The sequence below is a fragment of the Tetranychus urticae genome, chromosome 2 (assembly GCF_039701765.1).
Source record: "Tetranychus urticae isolate SD_2017Ah chromosome 2, NJAU_TeUrti_SD_1.0, whole genome shotgun sequence".
Classification (NCBI taxonomy): Eukaryota; Metazoa; Arthropoda; class Arachnida; order Trombidiformes; family Tetranychidae; genus Tetranychus; species Tetranychus urticae.
In genome coordinates this window covers 5,842,786-5,858,196 of record NC_142959.1, presented here as the reverse complement: position 1 = coordinate 5,858,196, position 15,411 = coordinate 5,842,786, and the positions used below count along the sequence as shown (strand labels likewise).

At 31.8% G+C, this 15,411-nt stretch overlaps 4 protein-coding genes across 5 annotated transcripts in view; 3 read left to right on the top strand and 1 right to left on the bottom strand.

Annotated features, from left to right (window-relative positions):
* Positions 1-12: 12 nt before the first annotated feature.
* Positions 13-5,177, top strand: LOC107366468 (uncharacterized). The gene is made up of 3 exons (XM_015934080.3): positions 13-706; positions 1,337-1,423; positions 3,778-5,177. The coding sequence occupies exons 2-3, from the start codon at positions 1,415-1,417 to the stop codon at positions 4,810-4,812; spliced, it is 1,044 nt and encodes a 347-aa protein (XP_015789566.1). The 5' UTR covers positions 13-706; positions 1,337-1,414; the 3' UTR covers positions 4,813-5,177.
* An 895-nt stretch (positions 5,178-6,072) lies between these two features.
* Positions 6,073-15,411, top strand: part of LOC107366463 (choline O-acetyltransferase-like) — a 40,439-nt gene continuing 31,100 nt past the window's right edge. Inside the window, exon 1 of the mRNA XM_015934075.3 lies at positions 6,073-6,209. The gene's annotated coding sequence lies outside the window, so the exon portion shown is untranslated. The remainder of the gene's footprint in view (positions 6,210-15,411) is intronic.
* LOC107366465 (vesicular acetylcholine transporter-like) lies at positions 6,077-11,892 on the top strand. Its single transcript, XM_089267770.1, has 2 exons — positions 6,077-6,209; positions 8,502-11,892. Exon 2 carries the CDS (start codon positions 8,699-8,701, stop codon positions 10,532-10,534), a length of 1,836 nt encoding a protein of 611 aa, XP_089123896.1. The 5' UTR covers positions 6,077-6,209; positions 8,502-8,698; the 3' UTR covers positions 10,535-11,892.
* Positions 11,162-14,935, bottom strand: LOC107366466 (acyl-coenzyme A diphosphatase FITM2-like). Of its 2 annotated transcripts, none has more exons than XM_089267776.1 (3): positions 14,797-14,935; positions 12,779-13,117; positions 11,162-12,606 (listed from the first exon to the last, which is right to left on the bottom strand). In XM_089267776.1, exons 2-3 carry the CDS (start codon positions 13,075-13,077, stop codon positions 11,985-11,987), a joined length of 921 nt encoding a protein of 306 aa, XP_089123902.1. In that variant the 5' UTR covers positions 13,078-13,117; positions 14,797-14,935; the 3' UTR covers positions 11,162-11,984. The 2 variants fall into 2 exon arrangements, with proteins under 2 accessions (XP_089123902.1, XP_015789563.2); XM_015934077.3 differs by lacking the exon at positions 14,797-14,935 and adding an exon at positions 13,200-13,577.

Genomic DNA, 15,411 nt, shown 5'->3' with positions numbered 1-15,411 from the left:
TGTAAAGGTAGCCATTTTTATTTCATATTTTTCTAGTCTTTTTGTCTCAATCTAAATTAATTGTTTACCATTTTTGATTGATTAATTTAATTTCTTCCGGTTTACTGCTTGTTATACATGTATTTATATATTTGTGATTTATGTCTTTCATGAGTGATGGTTAGCTTCATTGAAAGAAAGGCGAGATGGCCTGGTGGCAAGATATCGGTATTTTTTACTCTCATCTGCAAGATCATCTCAATCCCAGTCTTGTGTTTACCATATTAATTTTAGAAACTGTATCATCATCAACATCATCACAACCAACATTATAATCAACATCATCATCACTTTTTAATCTCTTGATCAACCTCATGTTTCAGGAAAATCGAATCTTTTTGAATGATGAACAAGAAACAAGTCAACATCTGATTTCTTTAATACAAGTGAAACAAAAATTTCCTTTTGTACATAACAGTGTTTAACAATTGAAATGCAACTTCAGGTTAACCTGAGCCGGAGCAAGAAAAAAATGGATCCAACAATTTGATAAATTATCGATGGGTTTAACTACAATTAAAAATAACAATCAACTAATCAAGAAATTATCCCATAAGAAAATGGTTTCAAATGGTTTGAAATGGATTTACCAGAAGACAAAAAATTGCAACAAGTTGCTTCAAAATTTCGGAAAAGTGATCTATTTCAACGTATTATTGGAAATTTGGTGAGTAAATTATTCGAAATATTTTAATTACAAATTGATCATCACGATTCTCTTCCTGTCTGTGGGTGATGGTGAAGAGAAAGGTAGATTAAGGTGTGTGAAGAGAGAGAGAGAGAAGATGAAAAAGGAAACCTTTCGTCTTCATTATTTTGCATTGTCAAGTAGAACTAATCTTAGACCGAATCGCTACTCGAATCATGATTAAAGATGAAAAGGAGGGAAAATGATGATGATGACGAAGATGATAAGGACGATAACGAAGAAAGAGGAGAGAAAGAGAGGAAAGTAAAACCCTCCCGGAAGATTGATAAAGGAGGCGGACAAGGTCTTGTCCTTTATCATCCTCTTTGCTACTTTAATTGTATAAAGATTTCTCTTCTTTCTTTCATCTCTCTCTCTCTCCCTCTCTTTTGCTCTCCATCATCATCTTTATCATCACCATTTGATTTGATTTTGTATCATATTCAACTGAATTGAATAAACAAAATACGAATTGTTGAATGAAATGAGTATTTAAACAGACTCGATTGCAACTAAAGGTTCAGAGTTAATTTGTCATCGGATCTAAGTTAATCATAATTAAGTTCACCATTCATTTGGTCATCTACTAACAGTGTATTTTATTAACAGTTAATTCACTGATTCACTGGATAACAATAACCAAACCAACAATTAACCAGGAAAACGAAACTAAATTCACAAGGAACCATGAAAATGGTAAGTTGACCAAAGACAATTTTCTATCCTCTTAACCAATGCAAATTTGCTTCTCCAACCAACAATATAAGGCAACAATTAACATCATCCATTCCAATCAGTTAAACTTATTAGTTAGACTTAAATTATTTGAAACCAATTGCAATCAAACCTTTCATCTTGCAATTTACCTTTAAATTAACTTTTTAACCACAACTTTAGTGTTAGAACCTTACAGCCAAGGAAAAGTCAGCTTTTCCAATTGTTAGTTGTTAACCGATCATCAATTGCTACCAATTTACCAATCGTTAATTGAGCCTGTTGCAAAAACAGTCAACAATCAACGTTAATTGTTATAAATGGTTCAACAGACTGTAAAGAAGAGGTTAAAACTGATTTGGTAAAAGTGAAACAGCGAAAGTGATGTGCATAATAACAGTTGAATTGAATGATTTACCCTTTATGATAATTAATACCATTAACCATACACTGTTAACTTGAATAACAAGGTAAATGAATATAAAAATTGATCAGGTAATCAGTTGAAACCAATTTAAGGACAACGAACGTAATAAATTACAATTTATCTTTTAAAATATAAAAGTGTTTTTGTTGAACAAAAAAACAATCAACTTTCAGTGAAACTGAAATCAATAGCTGAATCAAGCCTAGCCTAACATTTAAACGTTATTAACAAGTTAATATGAAACAAAACAACAATTGACAGTAAATTCAGTGAAATTATCAATCAAAACTAATTGAACACACTTAAATTAGCAAAATCTTAACCAATCTAACAATTTAACAATTATAAATAGCTCTTTACATTCACCTTGAATATCAACAGCTTTCATTGTTCAAACCTTAAACATCTCAAACCAATCAAATTGTAATCATTTCCTCCATCAACATGCTAATTATCCTGATTGATTAGTTACTTGATTAGAAGAGCAATTTTTAGCTTCAAAAGATGAACACATTCAACAGTTTCATATCAAACTAACAATATTTTCAATTCATTTTGCATTCATTTTTCATCATCACTTTTGATTTGCAAATTTTATTCAACTCGTTCAAATTTTTTCAGATTATTCCTGTCAATTTCATGTCAATACAAAAAATGATTTAATATTAAAAAAACGAGTCCAAAAATTCAAAGTTATTTTTATTTTTGCGCCAAATTTTCATTGTCCATTTGATAGTAAATTGTTATATTTGTTTCACGTTTATCCCATTGAATGTTAAGGCTACAAGAGTTAAAAGTAACTCTATTATACTTTATTTATACATGTTATGACCTGATCAACAACATATCAACATCAACATCTTTTTGAATTATTATATTTTAATAATATGATTACAATTAAAAAGAATGATGAATGAATTTATCGTAAAATCGCAAATCAAATCCATCAAAATAAGTACATACGATTAATAGACTTTAATAACAGCGTTCATTATTATCAGAATTGATAAAATAACATTATTACATTGATAAGGGAAAAATAGATGAAGGAATGAGAAGAAGCAAAAAGTTCAATTGACGGAATGAAAAAAGTGACCTTAATAAGTTAATACATCGTGATTGATTTACAATTTTCCCTCTCACATTAAAATTGTATTTATAAATATCGGTAACGATTTAATTGACCTTAGGCCAGTTAAAGTGTTGTGAATGTTCAACACTATTGACCAAAGACTACATCAAGGTCAAAATGATGATTAAATTTAAATTTTCATTAGGCATTTTTAATCAATTGATTTACACTTATTGTATCAATTATCGCTGATCAACAATTAGATTTACCTGGAAGACGCAGTAAATGATAAATTAAGCGCAATCATAATGGTCAATTAACAGTTAATTTGTTACAAGAAAATGCTGTTCCTGTTATTAATAATTGCAATTTTACCAATCCACATCCTGATTCAGATTACCCTTGATTAAAGCGATTAATCCGTTCAGTTAAATGATCAGATAATGAGGATCAGGTTGAGAAGAAATTAAATGTGTTTTTTCTTGTTCTTTCACCCAACCCAAACGTTTGATTATAATGATGAACATGATGATAGTAGAAGACAAAAATATTGAATTATCAAAATTACGATTAACCTAAAGCAAGAAGAAGAGAAATGAATAAGAAGCAAAAAAAACTTCCAATGATAACACTTCCTTGATACAACAACAACAAAAACCGGACCTTTTTTTATTTTCATCATTAAAAACAAAATGTAATAAGATGATGCTATGATGATATTATGACGATAATATGATGATATATGACCCAAGTAACAAATGGCTAGAAGCATCATCTTGATCATCATCCTTTTTTTGTATGTAACTAAATCTCGTTCTTGTCTTTCTTTGTTTACAGATAATAGTTGCTTTATTTGTGGCAGTCACTTTCTGCTCATCATCAGCTACAACAGCTTCATCCGCATCTTCAACGGAAAAATTGGCCACTGCCGCTGATTCCTCCTACGGATCCCGTTCATATGAGCCCGCTGGTTATAAATCAGCAGTTGTTGGAACCAGCTACTCGATTGGCTCTTCATCTGCATCACCTGCGTCCTCCTCTTCCTACTCTAGTCCACCATCTTCATCATCCGACTCGGAACCCTACATAATCACCTCTCGTCGCAACTATCCAGATGAACCCGATGTAGTAAAGGGTCGATATGCAGCTCCAGCTCCATCCGCAGCATCAGCACCACCACCACCACCACCCGACTCTTACTATCCACCAACACCTAAAAAGTATTATCCATCCGAGTATGAGAAGCCAAGTGCCTACGGTTACGGTCCATCGTCATCACCCTCATACTACAAGCCAGCTTCAACCTATGAGCAAGACTATGTCCCATCATCCAAGCCTGCTTACAATGATGAATACACTAAACCCTCTTACGGTCCTTCACCCAAATCCTATTCCTACTCAGGCTGGAAACCCTCTTACCCATCAACTAGTTCATCTTACACACCAAGCTCCTACGATTATCCTAAACATTATCCAAAATACTCTTCCTACTCTTCCTACTCTTCACCCTCCTCTGCCTCCTATGAAGACGGCTATCGATCAGGTTACTCCGGTTATGCTAAACCCTCTTCCTACCCTTCCTCACGAAGCTACAAGTACCCTGCACCAACATCAAGCTCATACGCACCCAAACCTACCAGTTACACTGCCCCTGCATCACCCTATGGTTACGGAGTTCCCTCATCTTACGGATCCTCAACATCTTCATACTCACCTGAACCTGCATCATACGGTCCATCATCCCAATCTTCATATGAAACTGATAGACGACCCTATGGACGATCCTATGATAGATACTATCCCGCTTCAGCTCCTTCATACGGTTCCGATGAACGTTATGAATCACCTCGATCATCTTACGGACGATACTAGAAGTTGACTTTTCCTGTTTTTCATTCCAAATAGACACTTTTTTTGCGACAAAATCCATCATCCATTACAAACCTCATTGTCCATCACCATCATCACCTCAACTCTTTTTTTTCATTTACTTTTAATATTTAATCAGCATCACCTCCACCATCACCATCATCATCTCATCTTCATCAAGTGTAGATACAAAAAAAAACAAAATTAAGATTATTCCAAATCTTCATGACAATCATCATTTGTATACTCTAAAAGTCATCATTTTGTTAACCTTTTTTTGTTCAAGCAAACCTTTTTTTTCTTAACTCTTTTTTTCACTTGTTATTAATGATACAATTAAATAAAGAAACGCAATCTTAATAAACAAATTGTCATTTGTCAATTAAATAAAGTCAACAATTAATAGTGTTGGAATGTAAGAAAAGTACAAAATTAAACAGAAAAAGGTTAATATTTACAATTCATGGTCCATGATAATGATTGAATCTTCAATGCTCTGTTAACACTCATACATTTAAACACCATCAACTCACCTTGAAACACAAATATTAAATGAAAAACAAAAAGATGAACAAACAAACAAAAAAGTTGAATCAAATTAGTTAATTTACAAGAAACAAGAAGAACTGAAAAAAAGCAAAAACTGATTCAAAATATGAGAAACTGAAAGTTGAATGTAAAATGTTTCAACTAATTATAATTTATTATGATTATAAGCTCAGTAAACTAGAGATACTAATTATAATTACAACTTAAAACATGTTGAATCGACTCAAAAGGAATTGATCAGATAAATTGAAACTCTTGCCTTGAGTTTCCCATTGGTTCAAAGGCACAGTAAACAAAGAAGAGACTTGAAACAAACTAGAAGCCTTTCAATAGATATGATTCATAATGCGCAGGAATATCTTCCAAATCAATATTATTATCATGAAGATGAGAATGCTTATCATAGAGACAGAAAGAGACACAGAGAGAGAGAAAAGGTAAACATGATAAAAATGATGAACTTTCATCAATGAGCATAATCACAGAGACAAAGTTGCCTGAACACTGTTATCATCATCATCATCCTATAAGATAGTTCATTCACCAATCTTGATTCAGTTGGATAACATTCCTATTTCTGTATGTATCACTCCCATGGCCTTCAACCAAACCTTATAAAGATATAAAAATATTATGCATTCAAATTACAACTATTACAATCACTATTACAATTGAGATTGAGTGGTCAGCGAGATTCATCTAAATTCAGCGAAATTTCATTTTGTCGTTAAAATGTTACCGTTATGGCCTTTGACTTCAAATTGATAAACTGTAAACTCATCTTGTGTCACCAATAAAGTGAAACTTCATCTCATCGCCCAATCATCAAAATTACAAAAAACTATCAACAGGTAAGTTTGACTTGAACTTTTTAAGCAACTTTTGCCATTAATTTATCGTAACATGAAAGTCGAGTATTGATTTTTGTACCTTTTATCGTAAACTTTTTTTCACCATCGGCAACTTGTTTTCAGTTAAGAGAGACATTTTGTTGTCGCTTAACTGTTAGGAAAATGTATTAATTATTAATACAATTGTCGATACAATATTGAAATCAATAATTGATTACAATGTGAAAATTATCATTATTGTCGAATGGGAAAAACGGGAGAGAGAAAAAGTAAATTAGCAAATTTTTCATTCCTTAATAATGATGGAAACACTATTAAGGAGGAAAAATAAAATTCATCTGATAACAATTAACACGGAGGTAAAAGAAGAGGAAAACTATTTAATAGATTATTAAAGTGAAAATCTGTCGATAGCTAATAACTGATAATGTTGAGAAAAAATAATGTAAAATCAATTTTGTATCCAATATTTAACAATTGGGAGTGAAATGGTAAAAGTAATGATAAAAAGGTGAAACAATTTTTCTGATAACTTTCAAACTCTTTGTTACTGTCAAAGGTAAAGATGGCGAGGTAAAAATGAATGGGAAAAAACACTTTCAAGACTGGGAATCAGCTTTTCTTGAGGAAAAAAGTGTTTCCATGATTTTCATTGATTATGTGGTTAAGATGAATTGCGTGCAAATTAAATTTACTCACTGCTTAAGGGAATGTTGATGATGTTGTTCATGATGATCAACAAGATAAATTGTCTTTTCTTGGCCCTCTTGTAATTATCATTACGAGGTAAAGTTGATAAATGTTGAACATGAATAATTAACTTCATTTGGCAATAAAAATGAAAGTTTAATCGGACAATTTAAAGATTGCAAAAAAAAGGCAAAAGCTTAAAGTCTAGCAAATTTGATTCAACTGCCATTATGAGTTAACTGGGAGTGAGAAAAATATTTTCAATGTAAATAGAGTTTTTATCATGACAGATATTTTTTGTTGGATAAAATGTTGCCTGAATGATAATAAGAAAAGTAAAAATAAAAAAAACTAATGATAAACAGAATCATATGTTTAAATGTTATTCATGATTCTCAACAAGTTATCTTGTACTCTTTTTTTGTAGAGCAAAATTGAGAGCAAAAAACACACTCCCAGTTCATTGTTACTCAAAATTCCCTCAAGACTTATCTTCTCTTTATTTACTCTTCATCTTGAACAAAGATGAAGATGAAACTTTCTTCATCTCTCTTACTTTTAACCTCTTTCTTTAACACGGTTTGATATTCATTGAACCACGTAAAGAGCATTCTTACATTTGTATGTTTTATCATCTTTATCTTCATCATGATAATAGGCAATCAGCAAAATAAGCAAAATAAAAATAGATAACTTTGTCTTCTTGCTCATCACTATTATTAACATCATCATCTTCATAGTGAACGTGACTTGAAATTGCAAGAGTCAAAAATTGCTCATTCTGAAGAGTTGATCAACATTGAATCAGATTTTGTTTTTCATTTTGTCTCATTCACATTCTAATTCTGTCATAATTCATGTTACATGATTTAAATTGATTCTTTCAACATTTGTCAACCATTTCCATGTCAGATATTGAATAACATTGAATTAAAAACAAATGTGTAATAATGATAATAAGCAACCTCTTGGAACCACGAATTTTTCCTTTGCTTTTCTTGCATCGTTTGCGCTTTCATGTTGTTATCATTTTTTGAATATCTGATTGTGATAAACAATTCAGATGATTGTTGACAAATAACCAGTTGGACCTTTTGTAATGTAAAAAACTAATCATTTACTCTTCAGATTTGACCAGATCAATTATTTTTCAATTTATCCAATCCAATGCCAATCCTTTTAATTTCATCTAAAAGAGAGAGAAAGAAAGAGAAAAGGAGAGACAAAAAAGAAAGGATTAAATCGTGGATCAAAGAGGAAATTTAAATTATTATCGATATTATCCATTATTATCATCATCATCATCATGATAGAAAATAATGTCTTTATTATTCTTGTTAATATTGTCATATATTGATCAATACTTACCTTTTGTTTTCTGATGAACACAAAAAAACACTAGAGTTTAGGCCATTTTTTCATGTTAAACTTGTACGATTTATTTTTTGCATTGTTCAGTTTTGTTCACTTAACTTCATCAACTTGAATCAATTCAATCAATGATGATTAACAATCCAAAGTTTCCTTGTGACCACGATTCTAATTCTTTCTCATATTTTTCTCTTTTCCTTTTTTCATTTTCCCTTTTCGATACTTTATTAGGCCAAAAGGAATGGCAATTGGTGACCGCAATTCAGTTGATATATCCTTCTGAATAGATTTATTTTTGTGTCTTCACTTGTAACCATTTTACCAAGTTGTGTGTTAGTGCGTTTGATTGTTATTGTTGCTGTTGCTGTTTGATAAGAGTTGAGTGTGTGTTCTTGTTCAGACTTTAGTTTTACCCAAATTTTTACACCATGCCGATGATACCTTTACCCGGTGGTCAAGATGTACGAACTTTATGGAAAAAGTTTAATGAACGAATCCAAGAGCCAACAGCTCAACGCCAAGTTATCCTGGTTGCTGTTTGTATTGCCCTTTTATTGGACAATATGCTTTACATGGTCATTGTGCCCATAATACCAGATTATTTAAGGCAAATAGGCGCTTGGACAACCCACAAGGAGGGTGGAAGAGTCGAGTATATTCCGGAAAACAGTACCAATAGATTGATACCTCTAAGGATTGGAGGTAAAGTTGTCTATGAAGGTGAAGATTCAGCGGTTGGATTGTTGTTTGCAATCAAAGCAATGGTCCAATTGTTGGTTAATCCATTTTCGGGTGCTATTATTGATCGACTTGGTTATGATGTGCCCATGATGATTGGTTTAACGATAATGTTTTTCTCAACATCTCTGTTTGCCTGTGGACGATCTTATGGAGTCCTCTTTTTTGCCCGTTCCCTTCAAGGAGCTGGCTCAGCATTTGCCGATACAGGAGGTTTAGCCATGATTGCCGATCGTTTTACCGAAGAATCGGAGCGACAAAAAGCACTTGGAATAGCATTGACTTTCATCTCTTTTGGTTCATTATGTGCACCTCCATTTGGTGGATTTTTGTATGAATTTTGCGGTAAAGAAGTTCCCTTTATTTTGCTTGCGCTGGTTTGCCTGTTTGATGGTTTCCTAGTGCTCATTGTCATGTCCACCGTGAGAGCTCAAATGAAACAAGCAGGAATCAGTCGACCCGCTGAAGGAACACCAATATATGTACTTCTTCAAGACACTGATATCGCAGTTTGTGCCGGAGCCTTGGTCATGGCCAATGTATCCCTAGCTTTTCTTGAGCCAACCATATCCATTTGGATGCAAGATACAATGGCTGTTGAAGAATGGCAAATCGGAATGATCTGGCTTCCAGCCTTTCTTCCTTACGTGGCGGGCATCTATTTGACGGTTCGCCTATCCAATCGTTACCCTTGTTACCAATGGCTTCTAGCAGCAACTGGCCTTGCTCTGACGGGCACTTCATGTCTCCTCATTCCTTGGTGTTCCTCCTTTTGGAGTTTATTCTTGCCCATCTCTATCCTTTGCTTTGGCGTGGCAACCATTGACACTGCTGTCCTGCCAACATTGGGATACATTGTGGACACTCGCTATGTTTCCGTTTATGGGTCCATCTATGCGATTGCCGACATCTCCTATTCAATGGCCTATGCTTTTGGACCCATTATTGCTGGTAATATTGTGGAAACATTTGGATTTACCACTTTAAATGTGATAATTGCGTTAAGTAATTTAGCTTATTGTCCGGTACTTTTACTCATTCGTCATATCCATGAATATAAACCTTTTGATAGCGGCCAGTCAACATGTAATGCTTTAACCGAGGCCAGTGATAAAATTGATCGTCATCGAGCAGCAGCCAATACCCTACAACACCAAAACAGTGAGATTAATTCATTTTCAACCAAAGCTCTTCCATCATCATCTTTAACCTCAACCCAACAATACTCTAACCAGCAAAGCAACTACCCAATTGACCATCCAACCAAAGGTTATCTACCAGAAGATAATCCTTGGGGTGATGATCCAAGAATGGGATCAAAAAGTGGACCTATTAGTGTTAATTATAATAACAAAATTAATAACCATTCCAACAATGGTTATCATCCAACAACGTCCGTTACAAGTGGTTATTACAATTCATCATCATCATACAATGATGATAAAAATTATTCTAATAATAACAATGTTAATAAAAGTAACAATGCTTTTGAAATGAGTGGACCATATAGCAGTGGATATCGATGATAAATTAACAGCAACAATTATTGTCTTCAAAAAAATGTGTCAATCTCCAGTTAATTCATCATCTAATTGTGCAAATCAAGCAATTTGGTTTCTCTTTTTGGTGTGAACAGTTATATTCTTGTCAAATACAACAATTGTGATTTATCACAATCTAAATATTCATCAACACCATCATTGTTCATCACAATCATCATCATATTAATGAGAAATCATCAATATTTGCCTTAAAATCTCTAATTGTTTCCCATTTTACTTCATTTTTGACAAGAATCTATTTTTTGGCCAAAAATTACAATTCAATTATTATCGTATCAATACTGTTTGTAGCAATAACTAAAATCATATTTGCTTTGTTTTAACGACAGTTTTAAATCAAAAAAAGCAACAGCAAACAACTAAACCATTGCCATTAATTCAGTTTTAATAATAATAATACTAATAATAATTGTCTTTAAATTATAGATATGAATGAATGAAAAAAACACCAAAAAACAAATTACAATTAACCTTTTCAGTGTGATGATGCTAATAGATTTGCAGTTGATAAATTATTGTTAACATTGATATTGATATTGTTTCGTTTTCGTTTCTTTTTCTTGTTTCGTTGAATCAATTTGAGTTATTAATCAAACACTAAATTATTATTGTTATTATTATTAAGATTATGATTATTACATGTCAACAGAGAATCAAATTGAAGCCAACAAAATGTTGTCCCAACAATTGAAATTAAACTAATTTAACAAAAATAAACTTGCCTTTGCCTTGTTAACCCCAATTTATTGAAAGCAACCAAAAGTATAACCAAGAAATCAAACAAATCAACATTTGTAACACTGATTCAACTGACAATACAAATAACAATTAAACAGTTAAACATTGTCAATGGAAATGCGTTAACCCAAACAATCAATTAACTCATTTCCAATGGTTAATCAACAAACCACAAAAACGACTGTAATTTTTGCATTCATTTTCATTTAATTTTGTTCTAAACTTTCTCCAATTTAAACCTTCTTTTAATTCATAGAAACTTGATCATCAATATCTCATATTTAATTAATTGTGAACGAGTATCGACATCAATGTACTGACCATAAGCGATACAAAGATTTTTTTCAATCTGAGCAAAAAGATTGAAGCTTTTCCTCTCTGTTTGTTAATTAACAGTCATGTTACAATCAGTACAATATTGTTTTCATTTTTACTTTTGCTGTTTAAATGTTTTTCAAGCTGCAAAGGTTGATCCACTCAGGGCAAAAGCAAAAGTAAAGGTAAAATGATGATTTTAAACCTGCGATGAGTTTTGTTAAACATTGTTATTTTGATGAAGTTAATAAATTTTTATCGTAATTGGATTTACGTTTTTTTATTGCGAAAATTTGGGCTAAATTTCGCTGAGATTCGCAATTTTCTATCTAATTGGTGTTCTATGAGAGATAGGATATTTTCATTTCGTCTTCTTGGATGATTCAGTGAAATGTGTAAAAAATGCTGATTTATAAATGAATCGATAAGTTGAATAGTATAAAACTAATGCCCAACCGTAGGCTGCTGCTTTCGAAACCATTGTTGGATAATTGACGGCATATTGGAATATCATGAAGTCCAATGCAAAGCTTAGCAGTGTTAGCGCAATGAAAAGACATCGGATGTAGCCATTAAGTTGATCGAATAGCATTGCCTGATTAAAATCAATTTTACATTGTCTAAGGTAAACTTTTCGTTTAATGGTTAATTGTTCACCAAAAGGTTCCCAGCCTTTCATCAGTGTACACTCTTCCAGTATGATCATGTTAGCAATTATTAATTGAAATATCTTTTCATCGATCGCGAAACCAGACCAACGATGGCCTAAGCGAAGACAAGCTTCCTCTGATTTTAACATTTCAACAGAACAGCTTCCTGTAGCTTCCATGACACGGTTAAACAGCAATAATGAGCCAAAAATAAATGTCATATTCATTATCAATCGAACAATTGAGCCGCTTTGAAACATCATACTGATCTTCTTAGTGATCGTAAGTTTGTCATAACGATACATCCATTCCAAGATGCTACCAGAAGCTGATCTGTCGAAATGAAATGAGTAAATTGGTGGTTAGAAAAAAATTGAATAGTTGAATGAAAATTGTTTGATAAGTCATCTGATTTGAATTATGATAATTGCCAGCTTTAGCTAAAATAGATCCCTACTTTGTATCAGTAGAAGCACCTCATTTGAGATGAGCTTGTTTAATGTACCTTTCAATCCATTCTTCAAGCTGCTGTTCTTCTTGTTGACTTGGATTTAATTGTACAATGATAGTTGTTAAAAACAGGAATGGGATTAAAAGTAGCAATGTCCACCACCAAACAAGATAAACTAAATATTGATTAAGATATCCATCCTTGGTTGCCTTGAAAGGTACAAATGCACGAATTAAAATGGGTGCAAAATCACAAATGATGCCACCAAAAAAGATTAAACAAGAATATACAAAAAGACGTTTTTCCATTGATATTGCAATTGTTGATTTACGGCATAGTGTTAACAGTATCATAATCGTCACATGAGATAAACTAGTTGAAGTGGCAATGAATCTGATAGTTTCAAAAAAAGAAAATAAAATTCAGATAAAGAAAGCAAAAAGCATATATCAATGTGTATAGGAAAACAACTTACTTTGTATTTGATTTTTCATTATCATCCAATTTGTTAATCTTGCGGGTGTTTTGGCGATATTTGAGAAATGGTTTTATTGATTCACTCAATTTAGTCATAATAAGAGCATAAGTTCAATTCGCAGTTCAGTTGTTAAAATAATGCGTAAAAATTGAAAATACGGTTATTCAGTTGCAAATATTGATGAAAATAAATTTGCCAAGGAAGGGCCAAAAGAGATGAAACACATGGTTAACTGGCTATATATGAATCTCCATATAATTGTATAATGTAAGCAGATATAAATATCATTAAATTGAAATTAAAATGTAACAATAATTCAAATTAAATCACAAAACAAATGAAAACATGGTAAAATCGTAACCGTTAGCTTTATCTCAGCCAGTTTAACCGTTGAAAGGGAAAGTCTCCAAATTGAGTCTGTTAGAGTCGTTGCCATCATCTGTTGTATTTTTAAACTTGAATCGTCTTAAAATAGATTAACTAAAACCTAGTAAATCTATTCTTACATTGAACAAGTTCTTGCTGTTGATTCAATAGATGAGAAAATTCAATCTAAAAATAAACACATTTCATGTCTACATTTTGGCCCGATCTGAGTATGAAATTAGCTGATTAGCTCACTGATTCAACTGACAATACAAATAACAATTAAACAGTTAAACATTGTCAATGGAAATACATTAACCCAAACAATCAATTAGCACATTTCCAATGGTTAATCAGCAAAACCAAAAACCACAAAAACGACTGTAATTTTTACATTCATTTTCATTTGATCTTGTTTTACACTTTCTGCAATTTAAACCTTTTAAATGATAGAAACTTGATCATCAATATTTAATATTTAATTAAAACAATCAATTGTGAAACTCGATTGTTAATCATTAATAATTAACCCAGAACCATCAATAATATAACATGGAATCTTGATTAATGAGAGTTTTGAACAAAGTGTGAGATAACAAAAATTGCTTCAATGTTTCAGTGGAGAAGCAAAAACAATTAAAGTTGTTAACGCTTTTGTTAAAATTAACAATCGATAGCTAATTGATTGATTAGTTAAAAAGTATAAAGCAATTTATAAATCATCAATCAACAATTGTCTGTCCAGTTGAGAGTTGAAAATTGATCTGGTTAAGCAAATGGTTAACAGAAAAATATATTTATCATTAGGAAGAAACGATTGGAGTTGAGTGAAAGTGTATAAAAATGAAAACACTTTTGAGCCTTTTGTAACTGAATATGTTTTTTTGATTAAGTGAACTAATCATTTATTATTTAATCAAGTGAACAATTTGAGGATATCAGGAGAAAGGTTAATTTAGTAAATATAATAATGATGATGCCACCAACAATAATAATTGTTAATTGTTGATCATTAATCATTCTCAATAAATTGAGCGATCAAAAAAGAGGCTCTCTTCTCATCATTAAACAACCATTGAAGAGACCAAGACACACACAAATTCACCAAACTTACACACAATGACAACCTATTAATTCACATTGCGTGGTTAAGGTAATTTGTTAATATCAAATAATCATCTTTTATAATAAATTTGGATATAATTATAACAATTATTAACTAACTTACATTTTAAGATAACCAAAGGTTAACCAAGTTTAAACAGAAGACTGATCAAGTTGATAGGAAATGATGAAGAGTCTTGAAGGAAACAAGAATTGATTCAAAGAGTTTCTTTCTTCTTCTTCTCAAAAGTAACAAATAATGAATAACATCTGCTTCTTTCTCATAGATGACGATGATGATGATGATGTTGTTGATGGTGGTGGTAAGGATGATAATGATGAGAAGGCTGAAAAGATAAAGAAAATTATGATTAAATTTCATTTCTCTTGGTTGAACAGTTGTAACATTTTCCAAGTTTTATTTGAAAGACTAACCAACCATTGATTAAACATTTAAGACTTTCTTAATTTGTTAACAATGTAATTCACTTTTGCAACTATTTTTGGCTTTTAATATTGATCTTGATTCAATTGAACGGAAATATCATCAATATTTTCTTGAAATGATATAAAATAAAAACTATTACAAGCCTATTTAAATTGCTAACCGTTTACAAATTGTTTCAATTTGAATGTTTCTGGTTCAACATTTTATATTGAAATTTTGTTCCAGTTCAATTTTATCGGTTGGATATAAGATGATACTTAAGTATTGTTTGGTCGGAAACTTTGCTTTTTG